Source organism: Neoarius graeffei, chromosome 22 (assembly GCF_027579695.1).
Source record: "Neoarius graeffei isolate fNeoGra1 chromosome 22, fNeoGra1.pri, whole genome shotgun sequence".
In the NCBI taxonomy this organism is placed as follows: Eukaryota; Metazoa; Chordata; class Actinopteri; order Siluriformes; family Ariidae; genus Neoarius; species Neoarius graeffei.
Genome location: NC_083590.1, coordinates 17,313,503 through 17,339,704, shown reverse-complemented (window position 1 = coordinate 17,339,704; position 26,202 = coordinate 17,313,503). Strand labels below are relative to the sequence as shown.

At 39.4% G+C, this 26,202-nt stretch overlaps 1 protein-coding gene across 1 annotated transcript in view; it reads right to left on the bottom strand.

Annotated features, from left to right (window-relative positions):
• Positions 1-8,729: 8,729 nt before the first annotated feature.
• scn4ab (sodium channel, voltage-gated, type IV, alpha, b) overlaps positions 8,730-26,202 on the bottom strand; it is a 58,720-nt gene continuing 41,247 nt past the window's right edge. The window contains exons 18-26 of the mRNA XM_060904499.1: positions 25,020-25,174; positions 24,743-24,916; positions 21,433-21,555; positions 20,494-20,778; positions 20,063-20,116; positions 18,047-18,184; positions 17,048-17,152; positions 16,641-16,911; positions 8,730-16,306 (exon numbers count right to left, since the gene is read on the bottom strand). Coding sequence (XP_060760482.1) covers positions 15,213-16,306; positions 16,641-16,911; positions 17,048-17,152; positions 18,047-18,184; positions 20,063-20,116; positions 20,494-20,778; positions 21,433-21,555; positions 24,743-24,916; positions 25,020-25,174 — 2,399 coding nt within the window. The 3' untranslated portion in view covers positions 8,730-15,212. The remainder of the gene's footprint in view (positions 16,307-16,640; positions 16,912-17,047; positions 17,153-18,046; positions 18,185-20,062; positions 20,117-20,493; positions 20,779-21,432; positions 21,556-24,742; positions 24,917-25,019; positions 25,175-26,202) is intronic.

Here is a 26,202-nt window from a genome sequence, read left to right as displayed (position 1 = left end):
TTTATTCAAAGTAATCTAAGACTGCAAAACACTAATAGCACAAAATGTCAGGGTTTTTATCTGAGCTGCATTTAAATGAACTGTCTTCATATATTTATACTACAACATTGTTGATTAATTTTCTAAAACAGCAGCTCTGCTCTGACAATACTAGACAAATTACAGGTTTATGTTAATGCACTCATTCGAATACACTATCCTTTCTATAGTAACAGCTCATTCACAGGGACTTGGTGTATTCACAGGGAGTACGACGGACATGCTACATACAGTAATTTATCATTTACTTAATGTTGAATGCTCACTGTCTCCAGTTTCAGGTTTCTCAGTAGCATGACAAGCAGTGTTTTATTAACCTCAGGACAGAGAAAAGAGTGACTGATGTGAGTAAACAGCCATTTATAGCTGCTATAATGTAATATATAACATTATAAGAAGTACAGTGGTGCTTGAAAGTTTGTGAACCCTTTAGAATTTTCTATATTTCTGCATAAATATGATGTAAAACATCATCAGATTTTCACACAAGTCCTAAAAGTAGATAAAGAGAACCCAGTTAAACAAATGAGACAAAAATATTATACTTGGCCATTTATTTATTGAGGAAAATGATCCAATATTACATATCTGTGAGTGGCAAAAGTATGTGGATCTCTAGAATTAACAGTTAATTTGAAGGTGAAATTAGAGTCAGGTGTTTTCAATCAATGGGATGACAATCAGGTGTGAGTGGGCACCCTGTTTTATTTAAAGAACAAGGATCTATCAAAGTCTGATCTTCACAACACGTTTGTGGAAGTGTATCATGGCACGAACAAAGGAGATTTCTGAGGACCTCAGACAAAGTGTTGTTGATGCTCATCAGGCTGGAAAAGGTTACAAAACCATCTCTAAAGAGTTTGGATTCCACCAATCCACAGTCAGACAGATTGTGTACAAATGGAGGAAATTCAAGACCATTGTTACCCTCCCCAGGAGTGGCCGACCAACAAAGATCAAGCCAAGACCAAGGCGTGTAATAGTTGGCGAGGTCACAAAGGACCCCAGGGTAACTTCTAAGCAACTGAAGGCTTCTTTCACATTGGCTAATGTTAATGTTCATGAGTCCACCATCAGGAGAACACTGAGCAACAATGGTGTGCATGGCAGGGTTGCAAGGAGAAAGCCACTGCTCTCCAAAAAGAACATTGCTGCTCATCTGCAGTTTGCTAAAGATCATGTGGACAAGCCAGAAGGCTATTGGAAAAATGTTTTGTGGACGGATGAGACCAAAATAGAACTTTTGGTTTAAATGAGAAGTGTTATGTTTGGAGAAAAGAAAACGCTGCATTCCAGCATAAGAACCTTATCCCATCTGTGAAACATGGTGGTAGTAGTATCATGTTTTGGGCCTGTTTTGCTGCATCTGGGTCAGGACGGCTTGCCAGCATTGATGGAACAATGAATTTTGAATTATACCAGCGAATTCTAAAGGAAAATGTCAGGACATCTGTCCATGAACTGAATATCCAAGAGAAGGTGGGTCATGCAGCAAGACAATGACCGTAAGCACACAAGTCATTCTACCTAAGAATGGTTAAAGAAGAATAAAGTTAATGTTTTGGAATGGCCAAGTCAAAGTCCTGACCTTAATCCAATCGAAATGTTGTGGAAGGACCTGAAACGAGCAGTTCATGTGAGGAAACCCACCAACATCCCAGAGTTGAAGCTGTTCTGTATGGAGGAATGGGCTAAAATTCCTCCAAGCTGGTGTACAGGACTGATCAATAGTTACCGGAAACGTTATTGCTGCACAAAAGGGTCACACCAGATACTGAAAGCAAAGGTTCACATAATTTTGCCACTCACAGATATGTAATATTGGATCATTTTCCTCAATAAATAAATGACCAAGTATAATATTTTTGTCTCATTTGTTTAACTGGGTTCTCTTTGTCTACTTTTAGGATTTGTGTGAAAATCTGATGATGCTTTAGGTCATATTTATGCAGAAATATAGAAAATTCTAAAGGGTTCACAAACCTTCAAGCACCACTGTATGTATATAAAATTTCATGAAGATATCTTCAGTAGTTTTAAAGATATGGCCCGGAAACGAAAACGTGACCGGACGGATGGACAGATGGACGGAACCCATTTCTATATCCCGTTTATAGCATAATAAAGTAGAAAGGTCCTGAATGTGAGTAACAATTTGCACTACTGCTGCTAGCACAAATTAATAAAACACTTTGCGATGTGCTGTTTTAGAAGAATAATCAACACACAAGCTGGAATAGTACCTCCCCTCATTACAGCACCCTGTCATTGATTATTTTCTTATAACAATGCCATTTTCCTCACATAAATGCCACCACCATATTTGTTTTTTTTATTTGATGTCCATCCATTTCTTATATCTTGATTCATAAGCTTCAGGAGGTCCAGCATTATTTCCATTCAGATAAGATGGGACAACCTGCATCCTTGGGATGTTTAGAAGCTCAGTTGAGCTTTAACATCAAGGAACTACACCACCCCTCTCTGACCCAGTATAAAGGAAGTCAGTGGTTCTACATTCTGATCTGAGATCAGTTTTTGCATGACACTGCTGAGGTAATGTCTTTTGCTGAGGTGAAGTAGGTCTTAGAGCAGGCCTCAATGGTATTTTAGAGCAAGCTTCTCTTTCTCCCTTCACTAAAACTCCACTGGGTTCCTCATGCCTTCCTCACAACTCCAATTTCACAGTGAGCCATTATGACATCAAATTCTGAAATGCAATGTCCTTTCACGCCAACAGCCGTCATGTCCATCGCAACACTTGTGTCCTCTCATGTTGCATCTTCTAGGCAACTGTGAACTTCTTTGGAGGCTCCAAGAAGACGCAACATGATCAGGTTCCGTTAAGACCCTGAGACATCACTATGCAACCTGTTCTCCGTGTGGTCGTTCGCGTCATTGTTCATTCACAAATTTGCAGAACAAGACTTTATGTCTTCTGACCTTTTGCAGTTCCTCAACCCCCAACAAATGGCCTAATGGTTAGAGATGTAGTTTTGGGACCAAAAGGTTGCTGGTTCAATTCCCTAGACCAGTAAGAATGACTGAAGTGCCCTTGAGCAAAGCACCTAACCCCCAACTGTTCCCCAGGCTGCTCTGGATATGTTGTACATCACTCTGGATAGGAGTACCTGCTAAATGCCTGTAAGGTAATGTAATACTACTTGAGTTCATAATCAGTCTCAATCAGATGCACATTAGGACTTTCTGGAAAGATTTCTATTGTTCTGTTACTATGTAAGCTAGGGAAAGAGGTTTTGGAATGTCTTTTACAAAACAGTAAGCTGTTGTTTATAGTTGGCAACAATGGAAGCCTTTATTTGTCACTAATACATTATAGGGAAATTCTTTTCTTCACATATACTAGGTTGTTAAGAAGTTGGGGTCAGAGTGCAGGGTCAGTGCCCCTGGAGCAGAGAGGATCAAGGCTTTGCTCAAGAGCCCAACAGTGTTAACTTGAAGGTACCAAAACCCTGACTTTCTGATCAGTAACCTGGAGCCTTTAACCACTGACCCACCACTTCCTGGAGAGCATGAATGCAGTCCCCTATTATCTGAATATACGCAGTCAAACGTCCCACATTTGGGTTTCAACCACTGCACAGTTGGAGAGCACTGGTTGAGCCTCACCTTGGGTGAAACACCTTCTTGATCATGGTATCACCCCTGCCAGGTACAAAGTAACCACCTAATAATGTTACCATATTTTCTTTAGTGTTTGGGTATACTACATTCCAGAAAGATCAGAAAAAAAGATTGTTGGTCATGCTATTAGAATCTACTATGAAGCTGAAGATGTCACAGTCACCTTTGGCTGCAAACTCCATTTCTCAGAAGTCACTGCTGCATCCCCAGACCTTTAATTGCACTCCCCTCTTTCCAATCCCACTCACACTAAAACTAACCTGGGCCCTGTACTACGAACGGAGGTTAACCTACCCAGAAGTAACCCAGAGTTCCCCCGCTAAACCGGGGTTGACAAAAACTGGTTATCTTGTTTGGGGTTAAACAGTACTACGATGCCAGTTATGAAGTTGATTTGTTGAACCTGTGTTAACCTAATCAGGGTTAATGCGCGTTCACGTTAAAGGGGAGGTTATCAGCGCAAATCACCACTGTTCACAATGGCACGGTCACCATGCTTCACGGAGGAAGAATGCGCTGTCATAAGGCAAAGCTACGAGGAGTTCAAAACAACATTAAGAGCAAAATCTAACACAGCGGCTGCCAATAAGGAGTGGCAAGCATGTTGGCAACGAATTGCCGATCAGGTAAATGCGTAAGTACATTCTCCCTTCTACATGTTCCAGAACAGAAGTATAGGATGAGAGAAAGCTTCATGATCAATCACAAGTCACAGAAAATGGTCCTTCGACGTGGCCCCAGTCATATATAGCTTGTTTAATGTCCGAAAAATCCTGAATAAAATTTGGTATGGTAAATTCATGGAGTAGCCTACTTAAGCTGATATGTGCACATGAGTCACATGAATTAGGATGGCTGACTGTTCAGTCCCTTTGACTAAGTTGGTGTATGTCCTGTGAACATTTCAGAGGCAACAGCAGTGCCAAATGCACCTGGCAACAGGTGAAAATGAAATATAAAAACATCATTCATAAAGGTAAGTGTGTGTGTGTGTGTGTGTGTGTGTGTGTGTGTGTGTGTGTGTGTGAGGCATATATAATGAAAAGATGCTTGTCTTTCACAGCCAACAAGAAAAAGGTAAGTGTGTGTGTGTGTGTGTGTGTGTGTGTGTGTGTGTGTGTGTGTGTGTGTGAGGCATATATAATGAAAAGATGCTTGTCTTTCACAGCCAACAAGAAAAAGGTGGCCGCTAGGTGCACGGGAGGAGGGAGGGCACCAGAAGCCCTTACCGTGGCCGAGGAGTTGGCGCTCGCCAACAATAGCGGTAGGCCAACCATGGAGGGGGTAGAAGGAGGCCTACAATCCACCCCTGGTGCTGTGGAAATGTCCACCCTCTACGTGCGGGGTAATATGGCATTCAAGTTCCATGTAAGAAGTGTGTTTTCTCGTTCATCAGTGGCATGTCTTATGTGTTGTGTGTACAGTTGAAGGAAGCAATCTGGAGACCATCCAGCCACCACAGCCCATACCCGGCTCCAGTGATCCTCCGGCCGAGGTACCTGTAATAGCTAACATTGCATGCATTATGTCGTGTTCAGAAATTATGTAGGTGCAGCCTATGACTTATGTATGTTCTCTCAGGAGGAAGATGATGAGACCCTCATGGCCAAATCCGACACCCACATGCAGGTTGAAAGACTCTACCACTGCTACTATATGCTGTGTCAATATTCTAGGAGGGTGCCCCATTACTCTTCAGCAGTACTGCATTTGAAGTGTGACTTGTATCAATGATGCAATCAGTCTGTGTGCTTGTATTCCTTTGTAGGAGGAGTTGGAGCTGCCCCTGTCCCCTCCTGAGGCTTCCCTGCCAGGGACATCACAATGTCACAAAGTACAGTTTCTTCCTCTTCGGTCCATCATTGCTGACTGTTATGCATACTAGGCTAATATGTTCATTCTGGGGTGGGGGTTCTGTAGGCCGGAGTGGACAATGTGCGCAGCCTGTACAAGAAAATGTTACAGCTAGACTGCAAAAAAAAAGAGGCTGCAAATTCGGAAGCTCGAACTAGAAATTGAAAAGTTGGAGCATGAGAAGAAGGTATTAGTAGTGTGTGTGTGTGTGTGTGTGTGTCTGTGTGTGTGTGTGTGTGTGTGTGTGTGTATGTATGTGTGTGTGTGTGTGTGTGTGTGTGTGTGCATGCAAGCAAGCATTCATTTGCCTTTTATTTATTCAAGTTTTATCTGTTTGCCTAATAGTTCAAATTGTTTTGTATATAGTTTATAATGTTGTTATGTGATATTAATGATAATATTGTGGGAAAACTACTTTGCACGGACGTTCATTTAATTTATTCTATCATCATTTTGTTTGTTCTATTTTTGTGTATTTTATTTATTTATCTGTTTGTCTAGTTGTATCTATTTTTCTAATAATAATATATTTTTTGCATTAATAGTTTGTTTTTTCCTATTAAAATAATCTTGTGTTCTTGTTATAACTATCTATTTATCTGACTGTTTAGTTGTATCTATTTTTGTTACAATTTCAATATTTTTAATATAGAAAGTTTGTTTTTTTCTATTAAAATGTTCTTGTGTGATAACTAGTTCTTGTGTTATATTTATTGTAGTTGTATCTATTTTGTATCTCAGACTTAAATATTTTTGTAAAACAAGTGTTTTTCTATAAAATATTCTTGCGTTCTTGATAACTATTCTTGAGTGGGTTCTTTTTTTTTTTTTACAGAAAAGCCGTTCTGCATGGACATTCATTGAAGCCCTCATTGTTTTTTTAATGGTTATTTATAAGCGTTTAGGGGTTACAATAATGTAAGTCTAGGTTGCTTTATATAAAAGGTATGTCCAGAAATATTGATGTCACTGTCTAAGCAGAGGGATCTGGCTTCTTTAGACGCTGTCTTCTTAAAACTGAATAAATATTTAAAAAGAGCCAAATAAGCCAGTCTTTTGAATGGCTCTTTTCAAAGAACGGATCACAACGATGCGGATCCCATCAAAGAGCCATAAATCCCATCTCTAATCTGCGCTCCGATATCGCACGGGTCATCCAGGTACGCTGGCATTGTCTCTAGAGGAAATGTCGGTGGAGAGGTGGTGTTTAAAAAGGGTGTGGTTAATCGGAAACCTCGGGTTAACCAAGAACATAACCTGAGACGAGCAGGTTTGAGATGCAGTGTAAATTGCCATGGCAGCATACCTCGGTTTGAACATAGCCAACTTTCGTAGTATGGGTTAATTGGGAAGTTACGCTGCACGTGATCAAGTTACTCTCGAAGTTACCCTGGTAAGCCAGAAAACCCGATTCGTAGTACAGGGCCCTGGACCTTCACTGAGTCAGTGTCAAAGTCTCATCCTAGTCTCTCTAGTGTTGTTTTTGCTCTTAATTGTGTTTCTGGTTTTGATCTTGCTTCCTTTCCTTGTTTATTCTTTTCAGTTTGCATGGTTTTGCCCATTTGCAGATTGTTCGATTGTGTTTTGGATTGTTTGCCTGAGATCAGCCTGCACCTGGATCCATCTCTACCACTTACCACCATGGCAGGATGGTGGTGTAGTGGTTAACACTGTTGCCTAACAGCAAGAAGGTTCTGGGTTTGAACCCAGTGGCCAACAGGGACCTTTCTGTGTGGAGTTTGCATGTTCTCCCCATGTCTACTCCGGTTTCCCCCACAGTTCAAAGACATGCGATTAGGTTAACATGGGGTGGCCAAGGGCTGAAGTGCCCTTGAACAAGGCATCCAACTCCCAGCTGTGCTGTAGCATGACTGCCCACTGCTCTGGGTATATGTGTGTGTTCACTGTGTATGTGTGTTTTAACTGCTTCAGATGGGTTAAATGCAGAGGAATTTCACTGTGCTTAAGTGTATATGTGATAAATAAAGTTGTTTTTCTTCTTCTTACCCGACACTATAAATAAAAGTGTATTTCTTTTGAGTAGTTTGGTAGAAATATAGTGTTCTTCTGGAGCTCAGTAAGGCAGTGTTTAGGTTGGGCTACTGGAGTAAACCTCAAGTAAACCTCAATTTGATAATAAACAAAAAAAAAGAATTATATGCCATCTATTCATAAATGAATGTTGTCTTTGTCTTGTGAGCATCATGCTTACGCTCTTAGTATGAAAGTATAAAAGTATGGAAGTAAAAACCTGTCACTCATATTCTTTGCATCCTGTGAAAGTCCTGATGTAGGCAACACCTACATGCAAGTGGGGAAGTCAACCAGAAACCCTGTGAACCTTTCTGGAAATTTTTAATAAATAAATAAATGAACTGGAAGTGCACTCTGTAGAGTCCATACTTCCACCAAGCCACATATTATCAACATCCAAATCAAATCACTTGATCCTAGGATAATACTAAAGCTGTCTACCAAATTTCATCCAAATCCATTCAGTACTTTTTGAGTTATGTTGAGAACAAAGAAATGGAGGTGAAAACAAAACCTCCTCCAATAATATTGGCAGAGCTAATAAACAAATACAAATAAAATAACCTGCACCTACCATTCCAATTACCATGAGTTGGCCTCGTGGTTAGCATGTCTACCTCTCGATTGGGAGATTGCAAGTTCTACTTGTGGTTGGGTCATACCAAAGACCATCATACAAATGGTACCTACTGCTGCCTGGCAAGGCACACTGCAATACAGATGCAAGTGGGGAAGTCAAACTCTTGTGGTTACCAGAGGACTAGCCCCCCACTGTAACCCTAGCTGCATAGGCGAGAGGCCGAGGGCTACCGAAAAGGAGATCGGCACCGCACCCATACGCTTTAAAGAGTTGGTTAGTACTGGGACAGGAGACTGCCTGGGAAGATCAGCTTCTGGCATGAGAGGGACTTTGACCATTCCAGCATGTTTGTATTAGATCTGTTCATTCTGAATAATGTACCCATGTTTGTTTACACCCCAAATCCAGCCCAGTCAAGGGTGTACCCTTTCACACGGGCAACTCCTAAAGGTGTCCACAAATGACATAGTCCCAGAATAACCTTATAGGAGCCAATCAACTGAGAGGAAACTACAAATGAAATAGATAGCTCCTTAGGTAACGGAAATAAAGCAAAACTGTAAATGACAGTGGCACATTTAAAGAAAGGTTTTCTGCTTTATTATCATCAAAAATACAATTTATACACAAATTATACAGAATACAGTGATACAGAGACACAGCTGCAGTTCTGTCAGTGAAAGTAAATGAAAGTGCCTCATGGTTGTAGTAGGTGATTGGGATGTTTCAGTGATTATACAGAGAATTACTCCATCCTCAAATGTGAACCAGAGATTAAATGGCTTTAATACAGAAAATTTAACAAAAATGGAGTAGTTGAGAATTGGACTGGGGAACACTGGCAGAAAATATTACGTTTCAAAACACATATACAAATCTACAGGTATGTTATGTTTATACTGCAACATTGTCAAAATCTTGATTCTGATTGGTCAGAATGTGTTGAGTTTTTTCTCAGTTTTCTCAAACAGCATTGTTTTTCGAGTAACAAGTGGTTTTAAAAATTGGACGGTTTGCGTAACAGATTAAAAAGCATGCATGGAGAAGCTCTCTGGATAGAGATATTAATTTAATATTTACAGAAGGAATATCCAGTGTTTGTTTGTTTGTTTGTTTGTTTGTTTGTTTGTTTGTTTGTTTGTTTTAGCAGTAAGTTTTCGTCCACAGAAAATGGCATGGTGTTTTGTTATTATTTTTTTATCATTAGCATGAGGAAAAAGAGAAAGGGAACGACTGTTTCTTTATAGCTGCTATAATATAAGTAACTTGTTGTACAGACGTTCCACAATATTAAATGCAACTTTGGATTTTAAAAAAGTACAAGTTGTTCTTTACATAATCAAAAATAGTTACTTTTATGTGGTTATAATTACTGTGGTATAAGAGGAATAAGACATTTCAGGATATGCTGTTATAGGAAAATAATCACCTTCAGGATGGTGATAGAAATTTTATTATGTGAAATTATATTTAATTGAAATACAAGCTAACATAAAGACTTTACACACGTACTAAGAACATGTCAAGATGATGATTCAGTAATGTTTTATACTTGAATGACTGCTGTTAAGTATCTATTAGTATTTACATCAGTAGCATGAATGTTATGTGCCATTATATAGGTTACATTATTATTATTATTATTATTATTATTATTATTATTATTATACACCCACCGGCCACTTTATTAGAAACACCCATCTGCTGTTTGATGCAGTTCTCTAATCAGCTGATCCCTTGATGCATAAAATCATGCAGATACAAATCAAGAGCTTCAGTTAATGTTCACTTGAAACATCAGAATGGGAAAAATTGTGATCTCAAAGTGTGACTTTCTTTCACTGTGGCATGGGTGTTGGTTTGAGCCAGATGGACTGATGGTTTGAGTATTTCAGAAACTGTTGACCTCCTGGGGTTTCCACACACAACAGTCTCTAGAGTTTACACAGAATGGTGCGAAAAACAAAAAACATCAATTGAGTGGGCGACAGTTCTGTGGATGGAAAGTAAACAAACGCCTTGTTAATAAGAGAGGTCAGAGGAAAACAGACAGATTGGTTGTTGTTTTTTTCCAGGAAGGATATAGTAACTCATATAATCACTGTTTACAACTGTGGTGAGCAAAAAAGCATCTCAGCATGCAACAGCAGAAGACCACATTGGGTTCCACTCCTGCAGCCAAGAACAGGGGTCTTAGAATCAAGAACAAATTCCTGTCACAGTGGCCAGTGAGTGTATATTATTTATTAGCACTAATGAACAATTCTGACAGAATCTAAAGCTAAACAAAGGGTTTAAGATCTCCAAAAAGTAAAATATTAACCCAAGATCTTCACTCATCCTCCATGGGATATTTCAAACAACTTTAGATACCACATCCTCCACTCCCTTTAGGAGGAAAAAAAAATTTTTAAAAAGGAAAAAAGAAAAAAAAACTTTTAAGTGCACTCATTGTAAATACATTATCAACATGATTCAAAAGATTAAAGATATTTTTACATCAACTTTTGATCATAACTGATTATAAACAAGATATTTGTCCAATTTGACCTCAGGTCTCAAACAGATTTAAAAAAAAAATAAAATAAATAAAGTGTATATAATATAGACTTCCCATCAAAAGTAGTAACATTATTTTAATTTGTGTTTTGGTTTAAATTATATCATATTAAATAGTCAAAAAACAAAAACAATTGAAAATCTAATCAAGGAAAAAGTATGAGTGAATACTAATTAGATTAAATTAAATCTAATGTCAATGGAAAAGCCCCGAATCTTTATCCTCTTAATTCACCACTTCGAACACACTGCATATGTTTAACACATCGACTGTTGAAAACATGGACAGCGTGGTTCTGTTCACTCCCATTCTACAGAAATGAAGACAACATATCTCTGCCATGTCATCGGATTTGCAACCAGAGCCTGTGCAGTAGAGACTTTCTCCTTCTTGAGTTTGCACAGTAGAGTCGAGAGGTAAATTGTACAAACCATTCGTTTGGTAGCCCCACCCACTTCCAGTGCATTGCAGAATGTGTTCATACTGGAAAGCATGTATTCAGAGAGTTTAAATAGTTTCAGTTGCAAAAATGAATGAATACAAATTTGTCTAATAAGGGCATTTATCACTTGGCCATGATAGAGATTCACTGACAGGTTAACTGTGGTTTCAGGAAGAGCAGCCAGTTTAACAGCAGCCCTCAGTGCACAGTGAGTTAATGACTTATTATTTGGGACACCGAGCTATAAAACTCTACGTAATATTATTGGTAGTGTATGTGTTCACTGATGAACATATGGCATTTGTATTAAATAAATTTCATTATTCTAGCCACATTTACTGGATATAAGCAATCGCGTGCTCTGGCTGCTCTACGACTAGGCTATCAGCTCATATACCGTAAGTACAGAAAAACAAAATGGCGGAACACATCAAGTCTGATATATCACTTTGTTATCAAGTATTTAAAAGAAACAGAAGTAGCTAAAAGAATATAGTTCCCCCCCCCCCCCCCCCCCAATATCGCCTGTTCCACACTCCAGGCCAGTAGGTGGCAATAATGCACCTTTAAGTTGGCTTGCCAACCACCAAAAAAACCCTTGAAGAAGAAGAAGAAATTGATGGAGTGTGTTGCTGAACCAACTGAGGACGAAATAAAAACTCTACTCAGAAACAAAACCCCCCAAAAATACAAAAAAGCAACAAAATATGGAATAAAAGTATTTGATGGTCAGAACATATCTTTTTTTTCAAGAATTATTATCGCATTTTTCACAAATTGCTCCTGTCATTTCGCCAGTTTGTTTAAGTTCTAAGCAGAAATTATTTTGTCGGACATTTTGTATAAAGTTTTTATTTATTGAATTTGCAAAATATAAAAATAAAAATGCTCTGTTTCTCAAAATCCAGTGAATGTGGATAGAATAAAACAGTTATTCCACTCAATCTCATCATACATGGGTTATAGACAACTCGGTGCTACGCGCCTCATCAGCTATCAGCTTATGTACGACTCAATTTCGTGGAATAACTGTTAAATAGCCGGATGGCTGGATGTTGTTAATACTGAAATAATATGTTTCACTATCACAGTAGCTATACGCACTATCACGATTAAGCTCGCACAATTAAACCAGGCTTTTTCCTATTAAACCTGTGGATCAGTTTGTATTAGAGCATGTATCCAAAAAAGTTCAAATATGTAGGGATATGAAGGTAAATTCTGTGATGAAGTTAGCGACATGGCCAAGGCTGTTAATCACTTCAGTCCCAAGTGTATCCACGCCTTCTTACATTATAACAGAATAACATTTTAAAAACTAATTTCTGGGGGAAAATAAAAAAAAAAAATGTGCAGATATCAGCATTGGGAAAACTAACTGTTCAAATTAGACAATGTAAATGGAAAGACAAGGAAAAGTTTTTGACAGGAAAAGTGATATGGGGGGAAAAGGCTAGTTTGTCATTGAAACTCACAGAAATGGGCGGAGCTAAAAAAAATTGTACTGCAACCAGCCAGCAGGAGCACGAGACCTGTTGTGGCTTCACTTTTTTGAGATGGTGTGCTGTCCATTTTTTATACAGTCAAAGGTTTAACAGTTAGTACCGGTGTTGTTTATGAGTTTTTTATCTATAGGCTTAACTGCTTTAATCACCATGTGCTCATACATTTACTAAAACACTCTTTAAAGTCATGTTAGAATCTGAGAGCGAGCAGATCCACAAGGATTTTGATTTGCGTAGTTTAAGCACTATTCTGTATTGTTTTGTTTGGTCTGTGGCAATAACAGTGATTAAACTGTAATCAAGCATTAGCACAAAATCTATAAAGCAAATTTTACAATAATAAATAATTACAACAAAATGCTAGCTTCTTCGATTATAGCGAACTTTTTTGACAGATAAACCAACTTATTTCAAATTCATATGAGGTATTCATTTTGTACCATCAGTAACTTTTCATGCAAGCTGGCTCATGCAAATTCATACAAATTTACAAGTTGGTTTAACACTAAAAAGCATTTAAGACCTTAAATGTATCTGTGTTGTCTCACACAATTAAACTACAATATTAATAATGTAAATTTTATGTCATTTTAAACTTTAAAAAAAAAGTACAAGTACACTGATCTGGTTCAAATTGAAATTAAAATTTAGATTAATTCAAATTTAAATCCCCAAACACTCCAGAAATACAAAATACAATGATGAACTTTTTTTTTTAAACCTGAGGTTGCAAAAGTTTTTTACCCTACAGCCAGGAAAATACTGTCAAAATCAGCCAAATGTTGTTGTTTTTTTCTCCATACTGTAGATTTGGTATGTGAACTTGCCAAAGTTGCATTCAAACACTGTTTCGAATGCACCTTCATCCACTTCTCATTATTTCTCTTTTGCTCAAGCAGGTAAAGTGAGACACAAGGGATCAAATCATCATCATCATCACTGTAGACAGGAACATTACAATGTGATGCAACTTCCTTTTCAAAACGCTTTTTTTTCAGCGTTTGCTTTATTTGTGCTGTAAATTGAGGGAAGAAAAACATGGATACCTCCATGAAAGCTTTTGTTTGCTCTGTTAAAACTAGCCATAGTAGGTAGCCAGCACGAGAACTAGCACTAGCACTAGAACTGTAGTTCGCCAGTGAGTGATACTCAGCCAGTGATTCATGATGCATTTACTTTTTCAAAACACAGACTGTATGGTCAATGTTCCAGATTTAACTGACTAAAGGACCAGTATGTTGATTTGCTTGAAAACAGATACTATTATAATCCTATTTACAAGTAGAGAAGTGGTGCTTCATTTACTGCTGTTGATCTGCTGAATTCTGAGTCAAAAAAAAAATTGAAGTGGTTTTAGTTTGAGGTCAGAGATTTGGAGTTATGTATCGAACGCAGCATAAAATGGTGGATATTTTTTATAAATGTAAGCAGGAACAAGAAATATCTAATATTTCCCCCACAAAAATTACAAGGCTACCTCTGCCATGTATACTGTACATGATAACTGTGTAACTTTATTCTGCTTGATAGTTAGATAGAATATTAGTCAACTATATGAGTCTACTTCCAAAGGATATTTTTGACTTGCCAAACATTTGTGTTGTTGTAATTCTAAGGCAGTTCTAATGTAGATATCAATTGTTAGCATAAGTTTATACATATCTCCAGTGGAAAGCAGCATCAGCTGAGTGGATTATGTGTTTAATAAATCTATCTATCTATCTATCTATCTATCTATCTATCTATCTATCTATCTATCTATCTATCTATCTATCTAAGGTGAAGCATGTTCCCATTCCTGTGCCATCATGTGGAATGAGAAATATATTTCCAAGAGAGAACGTAGACGAGGCTGATGTTAAACAGTATTAAAATGCAAGGCTAGTGAAAGGCTGGTGAAAACAAATTGATAACTGTAAAATATGTCGTTTTTATAGATTTTGCATTTACATTATATTCAGTCATAATCATGGCTGCAACATTTGAGTAGATTTTACATCGGAGCAAATTCAGATTTTACATCATGATCCTTGTGAAAATAGTAGCCCATAAATTGATAAATATCGCAAATTTGCAGATTTGGGTTGTTGATAATATGTATATTAAAGTTGATAACACCAGTGATCTGATATAGTGTTTTATATATATATATATATAAACTTTCTTTTTTGTTTCATATCAAATTTTCGCAAGAAAAAAAACCTTCTCCACTGGCACCATGTAAGCGAACAATTTCTTCGATCTTGTATCAAAAGTATTCACAGATTAGCTAAAAGTCCAATGCTACATGTATACTTCTTTCTACTTTTCTTCAGGGACTAGGAAATTGTGCTTCAAGCCCAACTACATCTTAACGTTACAAGATGCTGACAAGAATTCTCATCACTGGCTTCTTCACCGATTTGAGTTCTTAACTTCTTTATAGTGAACTATAAAATGGCTCACATTCACATTCCCCTCATATCAGGGACTAACGTTGGACGTGAACAAGCAGATTTGTGAAAACAGAGTTACTTTGATGAATATGTAACCAGAAAAACCTGCAAGATCTCACTACACAATGGACTCCCGCATGTTGTCTACGTAGGTCGAGTCAGGGATGGTGAAAGGAGCAGAGTGTAAGACGACTTCATTCTGCAGAGCTACACATGGAGACTTCTCACTCTTTGGTCTGATGCTGGAGGCTCCCTTTTTGTGAGAACTCTTGAGTTTGTATTTGCGGTAGGCTCTCTGGATGACCTTCGCAGCCACATCCTCCTGCTTCCGTCGAAGGGTGCTTGTTATTGGCTCGTATGACACCTTCGAGGGATTGTTTGCCATGAATTTTTCTTCCATACTCGACTTGAGCATGTCCATTTCTCCAGACTCGCCAAGCACCTCAGCTGTGAGAGCCATCAGGATGTCGAGACAGTGGATCTTGTCCCCAGATACCATTGGCAGGTCCATGGTAATCAGCTTGACCGTGTTTGGCTTCGGGATCTTCAGCGGATCTTTCAGGGTTTCACAGAAATCGGATAGCATCTTGTATTCAATGAACTGTGAAGCATCTGGATCAAACTTCTCCCAGGTCTCATAGAACATGTCAAAGTCTTCCTCGCATAAAGGCTCACTGCTTTCTTCTGTTGCCACATTGAAGTTCTCCAGAATGATGGCAATGTACATGTTGACCACCACAAGGAAGGACATTACTATGTAGCTGCAAAAGAAGACTATTCCCACCCCAGCATTCCCACAATTACCCCTCACATCCGTGCCAGGATTTTCAATGTCCGGGTCGCAGTCGGGAGGTGTGGTGTCGAGGATAGGGGACAGAAGCCCATCCCAGCCAGCAGACGTTGTGATCATGAACAGACATATTATACTGTTTCCAAAGGTCTCGAAATTGAACATGTCATCGATACCGACAGCTTTTTTCACATAGGCGAAGTTGGACATGCCGAATATGGAAAAAATAAACATGACTAAAAAGAGGAGAAGGCCGATGTTGAAGAGGGCAGGGAGGGACATCATCAAGGCAAACAGCAGCGTTCGGATGCCTTTGGCGCCTTTGATCAGACGAAGAACGCGGCCGATTCTGGCAAGCCGGATGACACGGAAAAGCGTGGGTGACACAAAGTACTTCTCGATGAGGTCTGACAGGAATAAGCCTAAAAAAGGTTATTAATAAACAGATGAGTGCCATGAAAAAATGCTATGAGATGTCTTTACTGTTACCGAGTGTTGTTTTTACCCTTACTCTATAGGGTAAGGGTAAAGACAACAACTGGGCAATATTTTTTTATAATAATGATATTTTTTGCTTTGTGAATTCATGAAATATGCTTTTTTGTCTATTAACTATATTTCCAGGGATTAACTAAAATTAATGTATACAAAGTTTTTTTTTTAAACATCTTTAACGTTACTCGTAACATTTTCTGAGAATGGGCCAGCAATGCTAATTAGCATGACTTTCTGTCTAAAACTACATCCAGTACTTACCCAGAATTGAAAGAATGACCACAATGAAATCAAAAATATTCCATCCAACATGAAAGAAGTACTGCCGCAGGGCGATGAGCTTGAGCACGCACTCTGCAGTGAATATGACGATAAAGACGAAGTTGATATAGTACAAGATGTATTCAACCTCTGCGCTCTGGTCATCTGTCTCCACCATCATGGTGATCATGTTCAGGCAGATCAAGCCCATGATCAGGAAGTCAAAGAACTGCTTTGTGACAATGTCGAAGATGAAGCCTTGGAAACAGTTCTGTAGGACGTTGTGAGGAAAAAATACCAATAGTGATTTCATGTCAAATTATTTTTTATGACCAGATATTTTTTGCTGAAATGTTGCATTCATTGCTAGATATTTATTTATCCATCACACTGAGAAGTGAAGCTACCTGGGGGCGTGGGATTGGTTTCTGTGGTTTCTTAGAGCCAAGTTTCTTCATAGCATTATAATATTTCTTCTGCTCCTCTGTCATGAAGAGGTCTTGTCCTCCTAAGTAAGGAAACACAGGAAGATAATCATTCTTTATGCTTAAACTCCCAAAAGTGTACTATATAATATCTTTTTATGTATTTGACATGATCATGCCTTATTTAGGGTTATCAATGATTGAAGATTTATCTCATCTCATCTCGTTATCTCTAGCCGCTTTATCCTGTTCTACAGGGTCGCAGGCAAGCTGGAGCCTATCCCAGCTGACTACGGGTGAAAGGCGGGGTACACCCTGGACAAGTCGCCAGGTCATCACAGGGCTGACACATAGACACAGACAACCATTCACACTCACACCTACGGTCAATTTAGAGTCACCAGTTAACCTAACCTGCATGTCTTTGGACTGTGGGGGAAAGCGGAGCACCCGGAGGAAACCCATGCGGACATGGGGAGAACATGCAAACTCTGCACAGAAAGGCCCTCGCCAGCCACGGGGCTTGAACCCAGACCTTCTTGCTGTGAGGTGACAGCGCTAACCACTACACCACCGTGCCGCCCCTGAAGAATTATTATTATTATTATTATTATTATTATTATTATTATTATGCCAAGGACTGTACATTATAACTACATGGTATTAATTATATGTGCAAAATTTTAATATATTCAGATTAAAGTTACATATTGTTTGCAGTGATTGAGATTACTTCATTTCTAACATATTTATTCTTGCATATTGTTTAATTCTCAACTCTGATTGGTCAGAAGGAGTTGATTAGTACATATTTTTAAAATGTTATCATTCGTCATTCACAGGGACGCTTGGTTGATATTGAATGCAATGTTCATATTGATATTTAAACCCACACACTTAAACTTTTCAGTGTAATTTATTTATAGACTGATGCCAATTCAGTTGGCAATTAAGGTCTTACCTTGTGTTAATGGTACTTATCTTTGATTTCTGTTGGTTGAAGTTATCAATGATAACACCGATGAATAAATTAAGGGTAAAGAAAGACCCAAAAACAATGAAAATAACGAAGTACAGGTACATGTAGAGGTTTGCTTCATACTGTGGCTGTGACTCCACCTAGTTAAAGAGGCAAGAGTGAAAAGAACATGGAAAAGTAGTGATAAACGTAGTACATTAATTCTTTATATGGTTATATTTAGATGTAAAGTCAATTAATATCAGTTACAGAGTTGCAACACAATGTTAAAAATGTTAATATGTTGTTTGGTATCAGTCCTTGACCTTGTATCATGTACAGTGGTGCTTGAAAGTCTGTGAACCCTTTAGAATTTTCTGTATTTCTGCATAAATATGACCTAAAACATCATCAGATTTTCACACAAGTCCTAAAAGTAGATAAAGAGAACCCAGTTAAACAAATGAGGCAAAAAAATATTATACTTGGTCATTTATTTATTGAGGAAAATGTTCCAATATTACATATCTGTGAGTGGCAAAAGTATGTGAACATTTGCTTTCAGTATCTGGTGTGACCCCCTTGTGCAGCAATAACTGCAACTAAACGTTTGCGGTAACTGTTGATCAGTCCTGCACACCGGCTTGGAGGAATTTTAGCCCGTTTCTCTGTAGAGAACAGCTTCATCTCTGGGATGTTGGTGGGTTTCCTCACATGAACTGCTCGCTTCAGGTCCTTCCACAACATTTCCATTGGATTAAGGTCAGGACTTTGACTTGGCCATTCCAAAACATTCACTTTATTCTTCTTTAACCATTCTTTGGTAGAACGACTTGTGTGCTCAGGGTCGTCGTCTTGCTGCATGATCCACCTTCTCTTGAGATTCAGTTCATGGACAGATGTCCAGACATTTTCCTTTAGAATTCACTGGTATAATTCAGAATTCATTGTTCCATCAATGATGGCAAGCCGTTCTGGCCTAGATGCAGCAAAACAGGCCCAAACCATGATACTACCACCACCATGTTTCACAGATGGGATAAGGTTCTTATGCTGGAATGCATTGTTTTCCTTTCTCCAAACATAACGCTTCTCATTTAAACCAAAAAGTTTTATTTTGGTCTCATCCATCCACAAAACATTTTTCCAATAGCCTTCTGGCTTGTCCACGTGAGCTTTAGCAAACTGCAGATGAGCAGCAATGTTCTTTTTGGAGAGCAGTGGCTTTCTCTTTGCAACCCTGCCATGCACACCATTGTTGTTCAGTGTTCTCCTGATGGTGGAGTCATGAACATTAACATTAGCCAATGTGAGAGAGGCCTTCAGTTGCTTAGAAGTTACCCTGGGGTCCTTTGTGACCTCACCGACTATTACACGCCTTGCTCTTGGAGTGATCTTTGTTGGTCAACCACTTCTGGTGAGGGTAACAATGGTCTTGAATTCCTCCGTTTGTACACAATCTGTCTGGCTGTGGATTGGTGGAGTCCAAACTCTTTAGAGATGGTTTTGTAACCTTTTCCAGCCTGATGAGCATCAACAACGCTTTTTCTGAGGTCCTCAGAAATCTCCTTTGTTCGTGCCATGATACACTTCCACAAACATGTGTTGTGAAGATCAGACTTTGATAGATCCCTGTTCTTTAAATAAAACAGGGTGCCCACTCACACCTGATTGTCATCCCATTGATTGAAAACACCTGACTCTAATTTCACCTTCAAATTACCTGCTAATCCTAGAGGTTCACATACTTTTGCCACTCACAGATATGTTATATTGGATCATTTTCCACAATAAATAAATGACCAAGTGTAATATTTTTGTCTCATTTGTTTAACTGGGTTCTATTTATCTACTTTTAGGACTTGTGTGAAAATCTGATGATGTTTTACATCATATTTATGCAGGAATATAGAAAATTCTTAAGGGTTCACAAACTTTCAAGCACCACTGTACTAATGGATTATTATTCAGCAGGCTATGGCAAGTACTTGAGGAAACAAGTCCAGCGTTTCTCTGTACCTCTGAAGAGTGAACTTTACCTCACGAGAATCCACAGCAGCATACATGATGTCCATCCAACCTTTAAATGTTGCCTGTGAACCAACAAAAAATTAAGATATAGAACCAAAACAAAACAAGCAATTAGTATCTTATCCTATTCTCTAACCATCCATCCATCATCCATCCATCCTTCCATCATCCAGCCATCCATCCGTCTGTCCATCCATCCATCCATCCATCCATCCATCCGTCCGTTTGTCCATCCATCTGTCCATCATCCATCTGTTTGTCCATCTGTCTGTCCATCATCCATCTGTCCATCCATCCATTATCCGTCTGTCCATCCATCCATCTGTCCATTATCCATCTGTCCATCCATCCATCTGCCATCTGTCCATCCATCATCCATCCATCTGTCCATCATCCATCCATCCATCCATCCATCCATCCAGTCATAATGAATACTAACCACTTGCAGCAAGGCGAGGTAGCCCATACCCACACTATCATAGTTGATCTTTGAGTTCATCCATCGCACTTCTGTATAATTAAGATATATCAGCTCCAAGCATTGACTTTTGTTGTTCACCATATTGGATGTGAAATACTCTTCAGAGGTCATGTTAAAGCAATAGAAGAATTTTCCAGCAAACAGGTTCACGCCCATTATACTGAAGATCAGCCAGAAGATCAGACACACCAGCATCACATTAAATATGGAGGGGATGGCTCCAACCAGGGCATTAACCACCACCTGAGGATGATCACAAGCATCCAAAGTCACTTTTAAACCTAAATACAAGTAGCTCATAAAAGTCAATAAAGGCCATAGCTATGAAGTGCATTTATGCAAACACTGCTTTGGGATCCGGTACTTCATGGACATGTGGTATTCACTACACTGGTCCTACACTTGTGAATCTTCTGCTGTTGTGGATGGCTCCACATGAACATGGACACCTTAAAAACCTGCACTTCCCCAAACAGTTCACATCCTTCCTTCAGGGTATAATCTCACCCAGATACTGGTACCTGCTGTAATCATAAACACTGTCCGGAAGCTCAGCCCAGGACTGTTATCAACAGTCTGCTCATTAGGAACATCCTTTCAACACACTTAGAACTGTGTGTCTTTACTCTTCTCCACCTGTACACTGTAATGAATTCTAATCCCATCTCAGAAGAGGATGGGTTCTCATTTGAGTCCTCATGTCATCTTGGGGACCTTTTTCTCACCACTGTTAGCTCCAGATTGTTCATTAGGCATCTAAATCTACAACTAGGTTCCTGTGTAGCTGCTTTGTGTCAATGCTGTGTCTACTGTTAGCTAAATCATGATACAAATAAAACAGAATATAAATGAAATTGAACATTGATCAGTCTGACAAAGGGGAAATCATGTACTTGCCCTCATTCCCTCAAACCTGGACAGGGCACGAAGCGGCCTCAGAGCCCTCAAAGTCCTCAGGGATTTGATGGGTCCAAGCTCTGAGTAACCCAGAATGTTAGCTGTCAAGCTGATCAGGGACACCTGTGTGATATTTTAGCAATTTCAAAACATAAAGGAATTGTTAGCAAAAATGCTGACATTGAAGATACAAGTCAAATCATATTGCTTTTACTTGAGGTATTTCTTGTCAATAAAATATTAAACTTAATAATAAACAATAATAAATATATTATATTTAAGCCCAGAAGACTGTAAGCCAATTGAAAGGCAACAGGAACAAATTTTAAATAAGTCAAAATTCAACTAAATTAAAGCAGGTTCCTGAAGAACAGATCAGGTACCGAATACTTTACCCAACAGCAGTAATGTCTGAGACAGTGAAGACTGTTGAGCATCCCCGGTCCAGTTTATCAAAACAATTTAGTTTTAAATGCTTTTGCCATGGCCTCATGGTTAGAGAAGCAGCTTTAGGGTCAAAAGGTTACCAGTTTGATTCCCTGGACCAGCAGGAATGGCTGAAGTGCCCTTCAGCAAGGCACCTAATCCCCAACTGCTCCCCAGGCTGCTCTGGGTATGTTGTACCTCACTCTGGATAAGAGCATCTGCTCAATGCCTAGAATGTAATGTAACTTTTACTTGAGTAATTGTCCAAGCTGACTGTATGTGTCTGGAAGTAGCCCCTGATGATTTTGATTTGGACCTTTTTGTTTTGGATTATCGTCATCTACACAAATAAAACTTGAACTGTGAGAACTGCCAGAGCTTTGGCTGGCTGCTCATTGGAGCAAGGATTAGGTGGTCCCAGTGCGCATTTGTCAGTGTTTGCAGTAAAGCCTCACTCACAACCCGCCATAAGTGTTTTGGACACGCATGGGTCGCAGGGTTTGGTAGCTCGCAGCCGTGCCGCAGGGTCATGGTGAACCCGGGGGAAAGTTTGGAGGAGGAGTACAGGCAAAGTACTTGTCAAGTACAGGTTGCACACCTGACTTCCTCGAGGCGTGGGAAAAATTGCGCCGTTAGCCCGTGGAAAGCATATGTCTGACGCATGTGATCAGTGCATGTTCAGTGAGTGTGGAGTGTGTGAGATTTGCATTTTACCAGTTTCCTGTGCTACAAGTTCGGGCTGCACTTGTGAAGCATGTGTGACGCATGTGATTAGCACAATACAATCACTCATAACTTGCGTGTGATGCAAGCCAGGAGTGGGTATAAAACCAGCGTGTCTGCAGCATTCTGCATCTGTCTTTCGACTGAAGAACATTGGATATTTTGTGGGAAAAATTTAAAAATTTTCAGTTTAAAGTTTAGAAAATGGAACCCAAGAAGAAGCGAGCAAAAGTGAAGTAACCCAGCCTGAAACAGCAGAGTGGGAGGAGAAGGAAGAATTTGATGATGATGGTAGCAGCACCAACAAGCCCTGCATGGACAGGGAGAAGTTTGCCTTCAAGCCGGTAGAAGGCACAGCACCCCGCCAGAGGGATTTTCACAGGTAAATACTAATTAAACCTCTTGCACTCTAATACACATGCTTTAAACATTCATTTCAGTATCTATATGCTTATGTATAATTAATATTATATCTGCTGATTTTCATGTATGTTTCAGCTAACGACGCCCAGAAGTGAGGACATTGCAATCCCATTATCGCTGTCAGGCCATTGTGCCATGCTCAGTGATGAGGACAAGGACATCCCAACACCCCGTCCCACCACTCAGCAGGAGTAGGAGCAGGACAGCAGCTCGGAGTCAAAGTGTGTTTCAGTGCTCAAACTGTTGGGCTATTTAGTTGGGATTTTTTACAATGTAATAAAATGCGTTATTCCCTTATACTCATGTTTTGTTATTTGACGTTTGCATGGTAAATTAAACATATACTCAAATAAAAACAGCAAATGAGGCGGTCTTCTTCCTTTCTACAATGCTACACGCTACATGATCAATTCCTTGGTTCCTCCCCAATATATATACCCAGAGCCTTGCCCCTCGTGTTGCGTGCAGGTCGCGTGCGCTGCGTGCAGGTCACGTGCACTGCGTGCGTGCCACACATGGGGTAGAAAGTGAGATGTACTTGTGTCTTGCGGGCCGCACAAATAGCAAGTATGGAATACTTGTGTAGTATTTCTGAGGCACGTCACTCATACAATGACCATGCGTCACTCATGCGTCTTACTGTCATCGCAAAAAAAACCTACTAGCCATGCTGCTGACTTGGTTCAGGCGTACAAAAGGAGTACGGGTCCCATACGTAGTGTATGCGTTCTTGATTTGTCGCAAGACCTGTAGAATTTGCATGTGCAGGACCAAAAGTCTCCATGGGCAGTCTGTGACCTTCTACGGCGCTGAACACACGCAAGTGTCACGCAAGTCTCAAGCATGGTTTTGCCAAAGTTTTTTACCGTAGATCGCCCATAGCAGCACGTACGGCGGGCTGTGAGTGAGGCTAAAGCTGCTTTCCTGTGGCCTTCCCAAGTTTTGTGGCAAACATCACGGCACACATTACTGATATAGATACAAGTTCATGTTTAATGCAGACACCACAGGGGAAGTTACATCCAGGTCCTAGCTAACTATCAGTTTAAAACCCCTGTGGGTTTGATAGGCAGGTTAGCTTTGTATCCTTTTTGTTTTGTAGCATCTCAGTAGGCATTTGGTATTCTGGGGAAGATTTGGCTATGTAACAGGTGGGGGCTCATCTGGAATTTGAACCCAGGACCTCTCACACTGACATGGACCTGGCTACGTCACACTGACTATGTTAGCAATATTAGTTGAGCGATTCATTTTAAAGGTTTTGCCTTCATAAATGGCTTGGTTTTGTCGTCACCATAGCAACCAGAGCATCAAATTTCTTTTTCTGAATCTCCATTTGCATTTTTCCACAATCTATCAATTGTCCAGCTGTGGGTAAAACCTAGTGCAGATATTCAACAAGGGATTTCTGATTTTTTTTCTTGTAAATTTGTGACTTTTTAATCTTGGAATTTCTAAGTGTTTTCTTACAGATTTAGGACTTTCTAATCTCAGAAAATATTTATGTTTTGTCTCATAAATTTCTGACTTTAATCTCAGAAATTTTTTTGAAAGTCTTTTTTCTTGGAATGTTACCCCTTCCCTCAGCTTTGTATTATTATTTTTTAACTACAATGGCCGTAATACACCACCTTAGTTTCAGGTCCATTCATTCCATCATTTATGGTATAAGTTCCATGGTTTGTTTATAAATATTGCATATTAGATTTTATTTGGCATGATGAACATATACACATACATCAACAATGAGGAAGTCCAGCCAGCACCAAGCGTTGGTGAAATAGGTCTTGAAACCATACGCAAACCATTTCAGGAGCATCTCGATGACAAAAATGTAGGTGAAGACCTGATCTGCGTATTCAAGGATGATTTTAATAATTTGTCGCTGCTCAATGTAAACATCCTCAAACGCCTGATCAGAGAAGAAGAAAACATGAGTTCAGACCTCAAAGCTGTACCACTTCTCAAAAAAGAAATTGTCTTTCAGCATATCAACACTTTTCCCTTCAGCTCACCAAAGCGCCGCTGCTGAGGAGAATCATGAAGATGATGAAAGTCTCAAAATAGTTGTGCTCTACAATGGCATAACAAGTCTTACGGAAGTTCCACCATCTCTTTCCTCTGTCCTTGGTGATGTCCACATCCAGGCATGGGCAGCATCTAATGCATTCTTTAATGCAGGGAACAGGAGAGAATGCATATGAATGAATGCAAAAATTGATTTAAGTAAACAGTGCTTGAGCTCTGTGCTGAAAAATCCAGCATATACGCCAGACTATAGTCTGACCAGCTGATAGAAAGAAAACCTATATAACAGAATTCCTGCTGCTCATTTTACATCATAAACAAGTTATTTTTACCACTATTTTGTACAATTGTCCCATTGTGCCAGGATACCAGGCCATCGCAGGACACCATGCATACACCATCACATCTAGGGGCAATTTGGCACCAACAAGCCACCTGAATATTTTTGGGAGGTGTTACTCAGAGAAACCCAATACGCAAACCTCTGCACCAGGCTTGTAGTACTCGAGTCCAGGATTCAGACTTGAGTCCGACTTGTGCCCTAATTTTAAGGACTCATGATTTGACTTGGACTTGAGCACTCATGACTCGGACTTGGACTCAGGCTCGTGCATTAACTGCATTCGGACTCGTAAATCAGAGACGAGGACTCAGATTTTTTCTATATTTTTTGTAACATGCCATAATAATTTGGCATAAGATATTTATATCTATATTAATTTTATACTAATTTTGTGCAAGAGAATGCACATTCACCTGTTCATACATGTTCAGGAACAAACTAACATTAATGGCACTAAAATACCTGGAGAGAACACCCCTGGGATTGTACACTTTGCTTATACAGTGGGAAAAAATGCACTGCTATGTGTTCCATATGTAGAAGAACTATCGAGGAGACGACGGGGACAACCTCGAACTTCAATCGTCATTTGGCAAGACTTCATCCGGAGAAGGAAAGGACATGCTATGTTCATTGCTCTGTTGATAGTGGGCGGGGCTTGCTGAGTGATGAACTAGTTAGTGTTAACCCTCTCTCATGTTATTTGCCCTGTTGATAGTAGGCGGGGCTTGCTGAGTGATGAACAAGCTTTTTATCTGTAGCCTATTAACTAAAATGGGGCAGTCGAGCAGTAATGTTAGTCCAACACAGTAGCAGAGATGGTTTCA